The 16209-nt window shown below is 40.1% G+C and overlaps 1 protein-coding gene across 1 annotated transcript in view; it reads left to right on the forward strand.

Annotated features, from left to right (window-relative positions):
* RGL1 (ral guanine nucleotide dissociation stimulator like 1) overlaps positions 1-16209 on the forward strand; it is a 53780-nt gene that overhangs the window by 10617 nt on the left and 26954 nt on the right. The window contains exons 3-4 of the mRNA XM_027704501.1: positions 9206-9414; positions 14338-14415. Of these exons, the coding sequence (XP_027560302.1) occupies positions 9206-9414; positions 14338-14415 (287 nt within the window). The remainder of the gene's footprint in view (positions 1-9205; positions 9415-14337; positions 14416-16209) is intronic.

Below are 16209 nucleotides of genomic sequence, written 5' to 3' on the forward strand. Positions count from 1 at the left end.
AAATGCTTTTGTGCAGTGATCCTGTTATTACATTCTATTATTTCATCTATTTTTCTCTTATATTCTTCCCACCTTTTTGGTCTGAAAGGAGTTTAGGGGGTTATTTTCTTCTCCTTTCCCACCCCCCCTCAGCTGCTTGGTACAGTTGCCTTTCTCCTTACCAAGGCTCAACCTTTCTCCCAGTCAGTGGCTGTTTCTTCCTTTTTGGGCACTCCATGGGCTCTTTGTGCGAGTGAAACAACATGTTTTTATTACAGATTTTGTATTGAAAGGTCTCAGAATGATTGAACAATACAGAATGACTGAATGCTTTGAGATGTGGTCAGAGCTCTTGGGCTTCAAACTGGAGACTCGTCAGATTTGCAGATCTCAGTGGCTCTTTCTGACTCTTAAAAATCAGTGATCTAAACTTTTAAGTATCTATATATCCTAAAGCAGAAATAAACCCTCACGTTAGAGCTATCTCAGGTTTTATTCCTTCCTGTATGTAGTTCATGCCCCACATAAGCTTTCATACACTGAATATATTGAGCTTTTGTTTTGACTTGAATCAAGTGCAGAATGTCCTTCAGTTGTTTGAAGTGTTTCTCAGCCTGTCAGATGAGGTTCATAACATTTCAAAGCTTTGTTGGTGTTGGGATGCAAACAAGTCAATACCCCCTCATGGTTAACTGTTCTGTTCAGTGCAAAAGAGATGAATTAACCAAATGCTCCTGAGGTGCGTTTGGAACCTGGTTGAAATATTCCATGCAAATAAGAAAATTATTATGAAGATATCCTTATACTTCTGTTTGTTTGGTTTGTAGTAAACTCTGTCTCTACCTATGGTGCATTTTGTATTTTTAGAGTAGAAATCCTTTAGGGCAGGGACAGTGTCTTCTGTTTGGAGATGCCATTGTGCTGCTGTTGGAAATGTCCAATAAGTAACACCGACGTGTTTCGTTTGGAAGGCAGATCTTAGGCCTTTGCATTCCTCCCCTGGAGTGCTTGGGATTGATTCTGGCTGTGCTCCGGGCTGCTGGCTCCCTGTAGCAGACAAAATGTGAATGAACTCTTGCACACTTACTTAAAGCACGAGGCTTGCATTCTTCCTGCAAAAACAGGCGCTTTGTTCGGGAAAACATCAGGTGGTCATAAAGTTAGAACAGGACTGAGAAGACCAGAAGTATGCTGCTAACTCCTGATGGGTAATTAAACAACAACCCCCCCAAAAAAGAAGAAAAATCAAAAGAACAGACAGCAAACGCGGACAGTTTCTGTTTTATCTGACTTTTTTTCATTCTTTCTTTCCCCTTTACTTGTAAGCTATACTTATTTGCATTCTGACTCAATACTTCCACATAATTATGTGTTTTGATTTGTGTCCATTGCCTAGGGATTTAAGTCCAAGTGCAGCATTCTTAAGCTAAAATACAGATCTCTACAGTGGGTTCAGGGCCAGCTCATGCTGTTTCTGCTGTGTCAAAAGAGAAGGGGTAAGGGCTGGTGCTGTGGTTAGAAGAATCCAGTAATTTGTGTAGCCATGCAGTGTGTTTAGCTGTCATATGTTTGTTTGTCATACAGAATTTATCATAGAGAAAATACCTGTAGAATTTGGACAAGGATGCTGCCAACCAGGTGTGGTACAGACACACACACACGTGTAGTCACACAGAGTCACTCCCTGTCTCTATAGGGGTGTGTGTACAAGAGAAGAACCCAAAGAGATTCCATAGTCAATCCCCTGGGATGTCTAGATAGCACAGTAAAAATGCAGTTTGGCCTGGACTAATAATTGCCTTAATATTTTTGGACTCTTTCAGCACATAAATAAGCTGGTAACACTTAATATTAGGAAACATTAGCTTACTATTACTGCTTTTTCTGCTCAGACCCCCCCTGTAGAGGTCTCTTAGTTTTGAAACAAAGGGTAGTAAAAAGCACAGCCATGGAAATGAAGTTTATAACTCAATTTAGGTACATATTCATGCTGTGGTCATGAAAGTGGTTACTTACTGCTTACCTCTTTCTTTTATAAAATACTTAAAAAGCTTGCCAGTAGGGATTGCTCACAGTAATTATTATGAAACATATAACAGAATTTCTTGGATATTTGTTGCTCCACAAAAACACCTTGTTTCCGGTTCAGTTTATTTTAAAATCCGAACCAGTCTCCTGCTGTTTTCTCTGTCTGAATGCATTTAATCTCCCTGCACCTACAGTTTTAATTTCCAGCTATTCATACTGTTAAAAATCTATCACTCTTGCCCTTGGTGTTTACACTGCATGCAGTAGCAGTTTCCACTGATTTCCTGACTCGTATAAATTTAATTTCTGTGTGCTGCTTGAGCAAGCTTTACAGTGTGAAAGGAGAGCCAGCAATATAATCAGGATGAATAAAAGCACTTTGGGTTATGTAATATGCATTCATGCTACCATTATGCAACAGAATTATTACTTGTGGCACCCTTAAATCCATTTTGAGTTTAGCACTGTTGCCTGCTGTCTCATACAGGACCTTCTTTGTTTCTACTGACTGAGCAGAAAGTGATGATGAGCTTCACAATTAGTTTAAATTGCATTTCTGGAAGGAGGAAAAAACAGTGTTACTTTTCACAGGGCAAATATTCTATTGGTAGTCAAAAGTCATGATACCATATGAAATCTGTCTATGTTAGTGGTAATATCAATCATCCCTTCTCTTTGCCACACTTGGTGTTTATTAAAAAAATGACAGCATATTTTAGCATTTTTCATGAAAGAAACATGGCAAATGGTTACAGACCAGTGTTTCACAAACAAAATTTCCATAATAGCTTTCCTCTGGTATTTCTTAGGCATAGAGTTATCATTTTTAACATCTAGGCAGCTTAGAAATATTGTATATAAATACAGAATTTGCTATGCTGTGAACTTGAACCTCTCAGTATTCCTCAGATGGAAGGTGCACTGTACCCTTCCCTGTAATCTATAACCAGAATCATTAAAAGCTGTTTCGGAGTCCAGTGAAATGTTTGAGCTGTCTGCCACCTTTTATAATCTGTTTTTCCCTGCTCAGCACCCCTTCCTTTCTCCCTTATGGGTCCTAGGATTGGTTCCTGGGTGCTTTGGCACCTATGAATTTCCAGGACAGACTGGAAGCAGTGAGAGTGTGGAGAAGGAGGAAGAGGAGTTAAGATAGGGCTGTCAGCAGAAACAGTAATTACTATTTACTGTTTCTGGGGCACAGGGGAGCTGCCCCAGCTGCCTGTTGCCCTCCTTAGGGACCCTCTGTAATCCATACCTGTAAAAGCTTTTATTAGTTTTGACAGTTAATCACAGACTGTTTTATGCAAGTCCAAAGAGACTTTGTAGAGCTCTTCCCTCATGGAGACACTGTGAGCACTTCCTTCAGCTCCAGAAGTCAAAATATATTATAAAATGAGCTGATTTTACTGCTGAAGTGGGCACTAAAACCTATTTCCTTGCCTTCATCCTGGTGCCCTTCTCCCTTAGCTGTTTATTATTTTGTGTATTTATTTACTGCTCCGTTTGGTGATCGGATATTTTGGTGTTCCTGTCCACTGAAGAGAGGAGTTTTACAAATGATTTTTCTCTAATACAAAAGGGCTTTGGGAAGATACTTAATATGGGACACATTTCATTTGCTGGACTAGAAGAGTATTTCTGGTCATTTGATGGCTGATCTTCCCCCAACAACATAAGATGCACATGACTAAGAGTATTACCTGACTTACTGGTTTCTTCTTCTTGCTTTTCTGTTTTAGCTTAGGAACTTGCTAAGCCTCAGTGTCCAGTCAAAACCAGGACAAGCAATATTTCATAATACTGACATGCTATGAAAATAATACAGCTCTGGCATGCTTAAGGCTTGTGGTAAACTGTAGAGCTGTGAAACACAACAAACAAAAATGAAAAGGGTTTCAGTAATCTGATTTTTCAGGTTCAGTTAACTCAGTGAGGACACTCAGAAAAGGGGAGAGGGTTAGAGGGGTTGTCTTGGTTTTGTTAAAAGCCTTGTGGAAGAGGGGTGAGAGTCAGGATGAGAAGGAACTTTCTGTAGGTAGGAAGCAACGAGAAGGTAAGTGCATAAATCATATGAGGTAGAGGTGGGGATTTGGAGCTGTTGGGGGGATTTTTGGTCTCTAAAAAACTCGTGTGCTGCACAGTGAACCTCTTGGAGGACTTGAATTCTCACTGAATAATACGACTGCATTCCTTTCCTGCACAGATGCTTCGAAGTGGGTAAATTCAGAGCAGGAATTTCTATGTTCCCATGGCTGGATAAGCTCCACCATTTGTAAGAGCTGCACAATGCCATTTTAACCTAGACCTCTTTGAAGATTCAGTTTCTTAATGCATTTGCTCAAACTCCTTTAGATGCGTGCAGGGAGAGGTGATGTGTAAATTAGGCTTCTTTACTTTTGCTTTGATTCATTTAGAGCTGGTCCCACATAATTCACCGATACCCAAATGAGTCTAAATTTGCATCCCTTCAGAAGATGTGAGAATGCACAGCTCAGCACCATGGAATGTTTCCTATTTTCCCCAGAGTGGCTTCAAGTAGCTGCAATGTGCCTGAGTGAAAGGGTTCTAACTGAGCAACAGCATTTGTATAAGAGGCTTTGTTTTTTTTTCCTTTTCCTTTTTCCCCTAACTCTGCCCCCCAGCTTTTATTACTGTTTGCCAGCGCTTCAGACAGATACCAGCCAGGCTGTGAGCTCTGAGGAGAAAATGAGAATGCCTTTTGTGTGATGATCATGGAATTAATTGGTCCTGGAAACTCTGGGTTGCTGCCAAGAATGGTTATTTATGTGGTAAGGAAGGAAAGGAAAAGGGTGGAGCTTTGGAAATCCGGGAATACCCCTTGTTGTTGGAGCATAGGAAAGAGCTCATGATGTTATTTTGACTTCTGAGTTTGGTGCAGTCAACACGCAGAATTCTGATTTTTCTTTTTTTCATCAGTATCCAAAATGGGGAAATGGGAGTTAGTGAAATGGAGAGAGCTCTGGAGTAATTTTATTTCATTTTAATTCCAAGTGCACTGTAGGATAAAAGCAGCTGCCCTTGGGAAGGCAAGTCTGCACTGCAAGCCCAGCACTGCAAGCCACACTTCCCAAGGCTGGAAATTCTGCCTCAAATTCAGTCTCATCTCATACAAGCTGTTTTCTAGGCTGGAAGTTCAGCAGAGCAGGGGACAAGGACAGAGAGGACAGTGGTGGGATGCAGGGCTCTTAAATACTACCAGGATCACAGAACTGGTGGCAGGAGGGGTGTGTACAACCAGGGCCTGTCCCAAAACCACTTGAAATTCTTGTGACTGTTTGATAAGATTAGTCTGGTCACTGCTATGTGGAATTGTTAGGGCAAAATTACCACTTTTCACAGTTTGTTTGTTTTTTTTTTATTTAATGGTCATGTGGTGTGAGTTTGAGTCAGTCCAGCATGATTGTCAGCTGCTGTGGGTTTTATCTGTCAATACACCTACGGGACAATCCTGCTTTCTTCCCCTTAAAAGGGAGCAGGCTCATTATAAAGTTCATTGAGGGCTTCGTTGGAAGGAAACACTATGTCAAATATGTTGTTAATATTTCAAGCTCAGTCATTCCATGGTTTGATTTCTTTTTCCTTTTGTTTTTATTTTTTTTTTACTTCCCCCAAGGATGAGTGTAGATATTAAAGATATTTGTTGGTGAACCTGTGTGTGAGGAAGCAACATGAAAAAATAAGAGTATCTTATTCCTACTTTCAGAAGGTTAATGCAGAATCACATTTAGACAAAGAGTTAAATTCTTGATTAGAGTGCCTTATTTTGAGTTAATTTATAAGGTAAAGTGTACTTTAGGCACTTTTATTCCAGCATGGGGTGCCTGTCCAGTAAGTTACTAAAACCAGAGTGGAAAACTCTCCATCTGGAAAAGCTGTAAGGTTCAAGGAAAGTGAAAAGCATTTAAAAATCTGTCAAAATCAGTAAAAATGGAGTTTAAGAGTTAGCTAGATGTTCTTGAAAATAGCTGCAGAATATCTGAATAAAACAAGTCTTTGGTCGAGTGGTAATGTCTCAAATGACTGAGCATGAAGAAGATGTGATATCTCATTTATTGTTCATCCCAGTTGTTTTAGTATTTTTTTTCCAGTCTGCCTAATAAAAAACAATTACCTTGATTTCATTCCATGGTTCACATTTGCAGAATCTCAACAGATAATATTTGCATTGGAGAAAACTTGCAGAGCAGTGGTTTTCTGGGTAAAAATGATTGTTTCCAGTGACATTTCTGAAATAATGACTGCAGTTCTATATGTCTTTATTTGGGCAGTCTCTGTTTTTGTGCTGATTGGAGTTTTAACTTCCCTTTTTACCTTGAGTCTCTAATCCCTCTCGCTAGGGTGTAACATTATTTTAGGAGATGATGGAGTTTATAATTAATTTATAATCCCATTGAAGGTTAACAGGTAGTGTTTGCAGGAAGTTTTTTCAGCCTGGACACGTTTCAATCTGCGTGGAGCTCTCCTGTTTCAGCAAGAACTGTGTATGTAGGTAATGTTTTGTGCTGTATAGCTGTAAGATGATCACCTTAAAAGAGAGTGGGCCCCTCTGAAGGTGCAGCATTGCCAAGGGTTAGTAAAGATGTTGGAATTACACTAGATCAGTACATGCACAACAGCAAAAATTAAGGATGTGCAGGGATATCTCTCCATTCAGTCTTTTTACATTTGCTTTTGAAAGACTGTCAGTCTTGTAGGAAGCTACTTGCTCATCACTTACGCTTGCAGATTATCAAAGCTCTGATCTGTTGCCTGAAAAATCAAAGTGAGCCGTTCAAAAGTGTAAATCAGACTATAAAATATCTGTTTAATGGAGAGGACCAAGGAAATGTTGCTGAAGCCCTGAGACGCGGGGTTCAGCATCTCTGTTAGACTGCTGGACACGGTGCTGAAGGAGACAAGTGGGAGCTGGAGAGCCTTTTTTTTGTTGTTTTGATGCACAAAGCAATGCCAAGCTGGTGGCATTTATTGGTATCACTAACAGTGGTCACCGTGTGCCGCTGTCAAAAATTGCGAAGAGCTTTAGGAGCGTCTTTTAATGGCAGTAGATGGATTGTTCCTCTGAGCAGAGAGCACAAAAAACCATAAAAACTCCTTTGCCTTTGGGTAGCCTGGTTGTGTCAGTGAAGAGATGGCCTCTTGATTAAATCCAGACTGAGCAGTTTCCTGTTAGCATGAAACTCAGCCCACAAGGTCTTATTCTCCCAAGCCTGTTATTGAGCTCGTCTGCCAAGTCCCTTTTCCTTTTAAACTTACAGGCAGAATTGCTAAAATAATACAAATACAAGCAATCCCCAAACTCTCACAGTGATTTCTGACAGTTTAGTGTTTTGCTGACAAATTCAGTTTTATATTTTTCAGAGTTTGGGGTTGTTCTTTTTTTTGCTTTGGTGGTTTTTTTTTTGGTGGAGGGGTTGTTTCTTTTTAACATTCTCCCAACATGATGTCTTGGGGAAGTTGCAGTGTTGCAATTAATGGAAAATTTTGTGCATGTATCAGCCTTGGAAGCAGATTCTGACCTCCTTTTGAACACAGCCACATCAGTGAACAAGAGGTTTTTTGCATGCACTGAGTAAATATGCTCAGAAACCATTACATTGTGAGTGGGGCAGTCTTGCTGGATAGAAAATTAAGAGTTAAATGCAGTGGTGCAGACGTTCTTCCCTGTTTGAAAGTGGTTGTATTGTGTAACTACTTATTTTCAAAAGTACATTTTAATTGTAAGATGAAAAGTCAGCAAGAAAATTGGAACTTTTTTTTTCCAACCAAGTTTTGGTTAGGGAAAATTTGAATTTAAGAGACATACAGTGGTAACAACAAATCCTGTTAGGGTTTCTGTAGTGACAGTATCCCATGTAATTCCAGATACACTTTTAATTCAAGTATATAATTAATATATATTTCCAGATCCGCCTTTAAGTCAGATATATTACACATAATACACCTTTAAAAAGCCATAAGATCCATGGAACAAAATTTTGCAGAATTTTTCCCTGCTTACTCAGTTTTTTTCTTTTGTTTTGTTTTGGTTTGGTTTTTTTCGTAGTGGAGACAGCATGTTGTGTTTTAATTCCCAGCAAGCTGGGAAATGAGATAGCAGAGCTTTGGAATAATGCTAAAAGTAAAATTTTATTATAATGTGTTAGATAGGCTTTAGAATAATGTTAAAGACATACATACTGTTTAAAACAAAAGGGGATATCTATTAGAAGTAATTCCAAAGCAGTGGCAGGTAGCAATGTAAATAGGAAGTGGGTGGGATATCTGTTCCTAATTATTTTATTAATAGATTGGTTTTTTCTTTGTGTTTTTTCAGTATACCAAGCCAGGGTTGGTAGTGACTACAAGTCATTAACATGCTGCCTTCATGCCCTCAGTGGGGTATTTTATATTTATAATCCCATTTTTAAGGCTTTTTATCCCACATACTTTACAAAATAGGATTTAAACCAGTCACAAAAATACTTTTCTGAACTGTCCTCTAAATAATGGCAGAATTTAAGGGAATGTTTCTAGTTCTTTCAGACTTTAATCAGGCTGTAAGCATTAAAAACAAATGCTGTTTAAAAAACACACCCAACCCCAAACCCTTGATTTGTGGACAAATATTGTGCCAAATGGAAACTGGAGGAGAAAATTGAAATGCTATAATGCAATGTTTGCAAGATGACTTTGACACCCTCTTGCTAAAGTGTCATGAAATGTTTTGCATCCAAATGTGTTCCTGACCTTTGGTTTTGTGTGTCACCCCAAAGCTGGTATTTTCAGCAAGGGAATCACAAGGGCCAGTGCTAAAGTTGTGGTCAGTTTTCATGTTTATTCAGAAGTTCAGTGAAACACTGAATTATCACTTTTTTTCCCCTTCAGTAATATTATTCTTTGTGGGATAATGGATTTTCTTTTAGATAATAATATGTGATAGAATCATGAGTTAACTTGATAGTGGTCACACTCTAAAATATTTTGAGGAGCATGTCTGAGAAATATCTTAAAGTTACTTAAAAACTCCCTTTTTTGATACAGCACTTGATCTTTGGCTTAGAGAGCCAAAATTGACAAAATCATTTGGAACTGATGATGGGCAGTTCTGGTGAAAAGATGGAATGTAATCCATTGAAAGCTGTGTCAGGCATCTGGGTCCTGTCTGATTGTTGTGCTTTGTTTTTGTTTCCCTTTGTAGGGTGAAGGAGACCAGTTACCTCCAGAGCATACTGTCAGACAATATGAAACATCCAAGATCAGGGCTATAAAAGCTGGAACTTTGGAGAAACTGGTGGAGAACCTTCTCACAGCTTTTGGGGATGCAGATTTTTCCTACATCAGCATCTTCCTCTCAACATACAGGGCCTTTGCTTCTACCAAGGCAGTGCTGGAACTTCTCCTGGACAGGTAAGAGCCAGTATTTAATGGAAGTGGAGCCATTGTTTACATGACAGCAGGATGTTGTCAGGAATTTTCTCCATTGCTTTTAGTGGACATGGATTTAATAACCCATGTCAAGAATGCTGCAAAATCCAGAATTTTAGCATAAACATCCAGTGTATAAATGCATCGCTGCCCACATCCCAACTCTTATTAAAGTCACCAAGTAGGGAAAGTGTGCCATGTCTGGCTGCTAAAGACCCAAACTGGGCCAACACAGGAAAATTAATACAGCTTTCCCCCCCAAAAAACCCCAACACAATGCTGGGGCTGCAAAGTCATACCTAGCATAGGTTCTAATGTTTTGCTGGATGCTGATATTTTCAGACCTAACTCTCCTGTTTGGGGAGGTTTGAAACGGGGATTGTACAAACACAACAAAGAATTTGCCTTCCCCTTCTATAACTTCACATGAATATGCAGCCATCAATTTTTACAGACAGCACAAGAACTGCTAAATGTTATAAGAATAGCATTTATGGCAAGACTGTTAAATCATGGCTGCTGTGTCTGCATAAATGCTTGGAACATGCAGCATTGCTTTCTCACCCTAAATTCTAACTGAGACACGCCTGGGTCAGAGGTGGTCTTATTTTGGGAGTGTTGTATTTATTGCATTTTCAAAATCAAATGATGTACAGAAGTGGCTACTATATAGTAATTAGAACATAGAATTAGTGATTAGGACGTGGAAGTGGCATAAGAACTCCTAGGATTTAATTTTGGCTCTCCCACTAGGTAGATAAGGAACAAGGCATGGATAAATGACCTGTGCTTTTCTTTTGTATCTGAAAAGGATAATACTAGTTGCTTTGTAGGAATATTATGTGGCTTAATTAGTATGATATTAACAATAATAGCTTGACAGTCAGGTAAGAAGCCCGCTGAGAAAAGAGCAGCCATCCTGGAGTGCAGACTTAGGTACAGTTAGATTTACTACTCTGAGCTTTACCTCTCAGCCCATCCCAATTCTGACACAGAACGTGGGGAATGCTAAAAATTGATGGTGGGTATATAAAGGAATATAAAAATGTTGAGACTCCAGGGAAGTTGACCCTGCCCTCCTCCTCTGATGCTGCTTTAAAATGTCAGGAGGGGGCAAGGAGGCCCAGGGGAAAAGTGTCCATGGAACAGAACTTTCTTTTCTGAGCCCAGTTCTGATCTTACTGCCTTTTGTACTCTGAGCAAGTTACAACGTCCCCTTCAGAGGAATGGGGTGCCTGACCTTGTCAACATTATGCCCAGCCTTTTGTAATAAACTATAGAATCCACAGGAAATCCTAGGAGGTCACCACTTCCTTCCCCTCTCACAAATCTTAGGAGTGTAGTGTTTAAGAATCCGTGGATGTTTCTCTTGGCTTTTTGAATATCATGGATAATCTAGAATTTTATGGCTTGGGACAAAATATAGATTAAACTTAAGCTATAAAAGTGGGAATGATTTACATGCAGCTGAGATATATGGACTAGTGAAGAAAAGCAGATGTTACAAAGAAAAATTATAAGAAAAAGATGGATGGTAATTGATTTTAAGCAGCTTGGTTTTCATCTCTACCTTGGTTCAGGATAAGTAGCAAAGACTCTGTATTTTTCCAAGTTTCTTTTTAATAATACTTGTTAATAATCACAGCACAGAGACTAAAGTGGGTGTCAATGTGTCAAATAATCTGTGTTTTATAAGTACTTACATTTTGTTTTGTGTTCCAGTGAAGTAATGAAAAGGGCAATCTCTTAAAAAAAAAAGTACAACTTTGGCATTTGTTATCTGTTTCTGATGTATGAATTAGACATCCAGAAATCCAGATTAAGCAGAGTCCTGGAACTGTTAAAATAGTGTCCTGGGAAATCTGGATATGCAGTACCCTAAGTGTGTGGGGATATTTGCTGGTCATTCGATGCTGTCTGCAGAGTATCCTGTCCAAGCAGTGCAATATTCACTGAATTTGTCCAAAAGCAGGTGGAGTGCTCTTCCCTGTGTGTCAGAGGCAAATAAAAAAAGCAGATGCTGTACTGAAGAGAAACTTCAGTTTTAGAAACCTATTATTATTATCACTCCAGGACTTCACATTAGGCTTTTGCTTTTGATTACATTTCAGACTGGAGCCCTGTTAAATTTTTTTGGCCAGATTCAGTCTATAAAGGTTTTCTTTTAACCATAGATTAGAAGTCACTGAACAAAATTTTGAGCATAAACTGGTATGTTGAGAAGTGAGGGGGATGACTTGTGTTTTCAAAGCTATTTAAGAGTAATTGGACATCCGAATCCCTTTAGTATTCATGGAAGTTTGGCAACTAAGTGCAGCAGGCAGCTTTGAAAACCTGCCAAGCTTTTAACACTGTATGTGCTGATATTTTCTAGTTCTTTGATACAAGTGGCTAGGGAGAGTTAAAAGAAAAAGATCTTGTTTGTATTTTTATGTGAAAGCACTCGATGCAAGTTTCTGGAGGGAAGGAAAGGAGAGCGGCTCCTCTGGCCCTGGGGTGTGGGGGTGCTTTGGTATCCCCAGTGGGATATTCCAGAGTGGTATTCTCACAAGTGTGATGGAAGCCAAAGATGTTTAGCTGTCCAGATGAGGGTAGAAGCAGGCCAGATTCCTCTCTTACATATTTTATTTTTCCCTGATAATTGTGTTCCTTAAAAGCGGGGCCGTGCTGTGCTTGGCTCGGGCACAGATAAAGTAGCAACCAGTCCCTATCTGGAGGAGTGTGCAGAGGAGGGAACTATGGGAGAGCTGGAACTGGGTAATGACAGCAAAGAACAAGTTAGTTTTATGTTTTCTGTTCATTCCTTTTGCTGGAGGATGGTCTGCTAGAGGGTCAATGGAGAGGACAAGGAAGGCAGAGGGGGAGATGTTGAAGGGATGTGTCCCGTGGTAGCAGAGCCACACGTTTTGGGACAGCAGCTTTATGTGGTGTTTGGCTCACTGCTGGCCCTGCAGCATCTATTATTCCCTCTCTTTCCCCTCTCTACCAGGTGGTTTGCCTACTCAGCTAGACAAGTGACTTCATTCCCATGATTCCTTATGTGTAGGATTCAAACCACCTTGTTCTTGCTGAGAGTCTGGGCTTCCAAATTGCTTGCTTCAGTGCTCACAGACTTATTTAGGGCTTTGTTTGGGGCTGTTGCAGAGAACCACCTTTCCTTCATTAGTTCTGATTTATTCAGAGTATTTTCCTCCCTCTTCTTAACAGAGACCCAGGGGTGCATTTTCCACTCTATTTTTCAGTATTTAAACATTCAGTCCTACCCATCACATTCTAGTCTCATTTGCTTAGTCAGTCCCTTTCGAGTGGAGTCTGTAACTTTCCAAACTGCCAAGCAAGGCTGAAAAGTTCTGTGGGCTACAGGATCCTTTTGTTTCTCGTGTCTCTTTTTGTATGCAAAGCATTCATACAAGGCTGGGCAGTGAATGGCTCTTTGTGCGGGAGCTGGTGAGAACAGAGCCCTGGAAGGCTGCAGAAAGGCTGTTCTTTACATAGCTGTCTCATTAACTCCTCCTAACCCGTATTTAATGACTGTTGTTCAGGTGGAGATGGGAGATGGACAGAGGTTTACATCTGGCAACATAACAAAGTGTTATATTCTTCTCCAGTTCTGCATAGAAAACTGCCTGCTCTTTATTGCTGTCTTATGGATTTATCTTATAAAAATCAGCATGTGCCTCTAATGGGATTTAAACATAAGTACCTAATGTTCCGCAAAGACATTATTAATATTTCGTGCAAAAGTAGGACAATGACATTGGGAATCATCTCAATAAATTCTGCTCAAAGGGTTAATGGCAAGTTTTGAAAACTGAATATAAAAATTGAATTTTTAATCAAAAAATTTCTCCCACCTGGAGGAAGAGTGTCTTTTGTCTACTGGCTGAGATGTATTTTAGGCATCTTAGAGTGGATGGCAGTGGAGAGTGAAATCCTCTCCCTTTAGCAACAGATCTGGGATTCTTACACATGAAGCCTTAAACTGATACTTTAGAGGAGCTTAACACTACCACTACTTTTTTTTTTTTGACACATTTTTGGAAGAGTTTGTGACAGCTCTGACACAGCAGCCCACTGTGTTTCTCTATCTGACACTAGGTTGTTGTATCACAAACATTTAAGAATGCTCTAGTTCTAACCCTTCAGCCTAATTTCAGGTGTATAAACCTGATCACCTTGTCTTATTCTGAAGTGAGCAATCATCTGCCTTCATTAAAGCTGGCTGTAAGGAGCCATGGAATTCTTTCTGGATAATTATGGAGCTGTATATCTGAAACAATGGGCACTCCCATTGAAAATGAAGTGCATAATGCTGCCTGCAAGGCACAGCATGGTGCCTTGTAGGTAAGAGATTTTCCTTTGCTGCTGTTGGAGTTGTTCCCATGGTTTCCTCTTTCCCAGTGGTGGTTTCACAGCGTCGTGGGCCATTCCCACCCGTGACAAATGTGTGGGAGTTTTGGCACAAAGTGAGCATTTGCCCCCTAGAAAACTTGGTGTGGAATAACACTCCAAAGGAATGTCAGGTGCTAGAGAAACAGAAGCTGAATTGGAGAAAGGGGTTGTGTTACAATCTCCTTGCACACTGCAGTATTGCTCTGGGAAAGGATGGAGTGGAAGCAGGCAAAGGGTCATGGAGGTGTTTTGGTTGATCCCTCCTGTGTGCAGGCTGCTTCCTATAAATTAACAAATTACCTTGGAATATCCTGGCTGCTTCTTTGGGATTTTTTTTCCCCTCCTAAATGAAATAATCTTCAAGCTCCTTAATTCTGCTCTCCTGTCAGATTCCATATTTGTAGTTTGACTAGAAGCACTTGGTAGTTTATGATAATTGTATATGAGTGGTGCTATTTGGGATATTGCTTTTATTTGGTAGAGTTTCTTCTGAACACCCCTCTGCTTTTTCAGGTTTGGAAACCTGGAAACCTCGAGCCATGGAGAAGTGGCAAACCTGAATTCCTTCGAATCCGAGGTCGTACTCAGGGCGTAAGTATGGATTTGCACTGTAGAGCAAGGCCAAGGCAGGATTTTGGTGCTGGAGGAGGATGTGGGCAGCAGAGCTGTTGTTTCCATTGAAAATTCACAGCACTGTTTGCATGCTTAAACAAGCTTGTGGAAAAACCAAATAACAGTTGGCTTGTAACATATACAACAATATAATCCAGGGATCTTTTGCAGGGAAATTGTCTCGGAATTAAACATGAGATGAACACATCTGGGCCAACATTTTGTTGATTAAACAGACGAGGAGTGTTTGTTTCCTCTGCCTTATCTATGGCAGTAAATGGTTATTGCCTATGACTGATTTTACTGTGCATTACAGCAGTGCCTGCACACCAAAGCTGAGGGTGTTCCAGGCAACGTGTGTGTGCATGTATCTTCTCCATTAGTGCCCCTGTGATTTACAGTGCTGCTTTTAGAGTGAAATTTAAATTCTGAGGTCATCCTAATTTGCAAGAGAAATAGCAAAGCTGCTTTGAACTGCAGTTTAAATGAGAAAAAGGTGGTTTAGCTGTCCTCCTAGCATTTTATCTTTAGACATTGGGTGTAAAATGTGCCTTAGGTCATCAGCATTTGTACTCTGACATCTGTGGTTTGCACACACTGTGGCATGTGTCATTATATTTGATTACAGTGTGAAGATGCTTGATTTTGTCAGTGTTACTGGTTTTCTGTTCCCCTTGCCCCATGGGACTCGGACATAGGAGCTTGACTTTCCAATTCTTTCCTGGCTGCTGTAATATTTTTCTCCTAATTTGCCATGAGAACTCATCAAAGAACAGCTGGTAGTTAAAATTTGGTCACAAGCACCAAGAAAGCAGCATTATGGAGTGAGTAGAGGCAATAATACACAGCCAGTGGTTCCCTTCCATCCAAACTGAGCTCTAGGGTCTCTTCCAATGTTGGGCAAAGCATTTGAACCTCGCCCTATCAAAGTCATAAAACATGAGCTAAAGCAGTACCCTCTTGCAAAATACTTTAAGGATTTCTATTGGGGATGTGGAAGATCATTTCACCAGTATAAATCATGTTGGGATGGATCCCCCAACTGCCTTTTCATGGACCCAGAGGAGTCCATGAATTGGAGAGAGAAAAGGGGTGATAATAATGTTGATGCCACTTGTATCACCAAGGCTTTGGGCAAACTGCATCAAGTTTTTGTTATGCCTGGAGGTGAGCGTGCAAGGGAAATAACATTTAGGAGAAGCATGTTTGTTTTGGTTTGGTTTTAACTGGAATTGTTTTCCTACTGACAGACACAAAGTTTACCAACCCTGTCAAGTTACTTCCTGCTGCATCAATAGTTTCCTCCCTCTTGGCATGGGATCATCAGCCAGGGACTGACAAAGGGATGGAGCCTGTGTCCTGTCCATGTGGTAGCTCAGCTTCTGATGAGTTTTTCTGACAGAATTTTCATTAATATAGTCAGCACAGCTGATTTTGCTCCTTTGGCCTTCATCAGATACCTTTTATGTCTGAGTTTGATACCTTTACCCAACTACATGTCTGTAGAAAGCTCAACAACGAAGTTGTCAACAAAGAAATTTGTCAGGTGTACGTGTTTTAGCAGATCCCGTATAAATGTGAGTTCACTTTCCTCCTTTAAAAGTTTCCATGGCTCTCAGCTGCTCTGGCTACTTGTCTCTCAGGTATGATAAATGGTATCTGGAAAAGTGGTTGGCTTTGTAGTCCTGTTGTGAAACATGTAGTTCTAGTAGTTCAGGTTTTCTCTTGTCTGGGATAATTCCAATGTAATTGCATTTACCCTCTTTTCTCATA

The sequence above is a fragment of the Neopelma chrysocephalum genome, unplaced genomic scaffold (assembly GCF_003984885.1).
Source record: "Neopelma chrysocephalum unplaced genomic scaffold, ASM398488v2 Primary Assembly neopelma1_281, whole genome shotgun sequence".
NCBI lineage: Eukaryota > Metazoa > Chordata > Aves > Passeriformes > Pipridae > Neopelma > Neopelma chrysocephalum.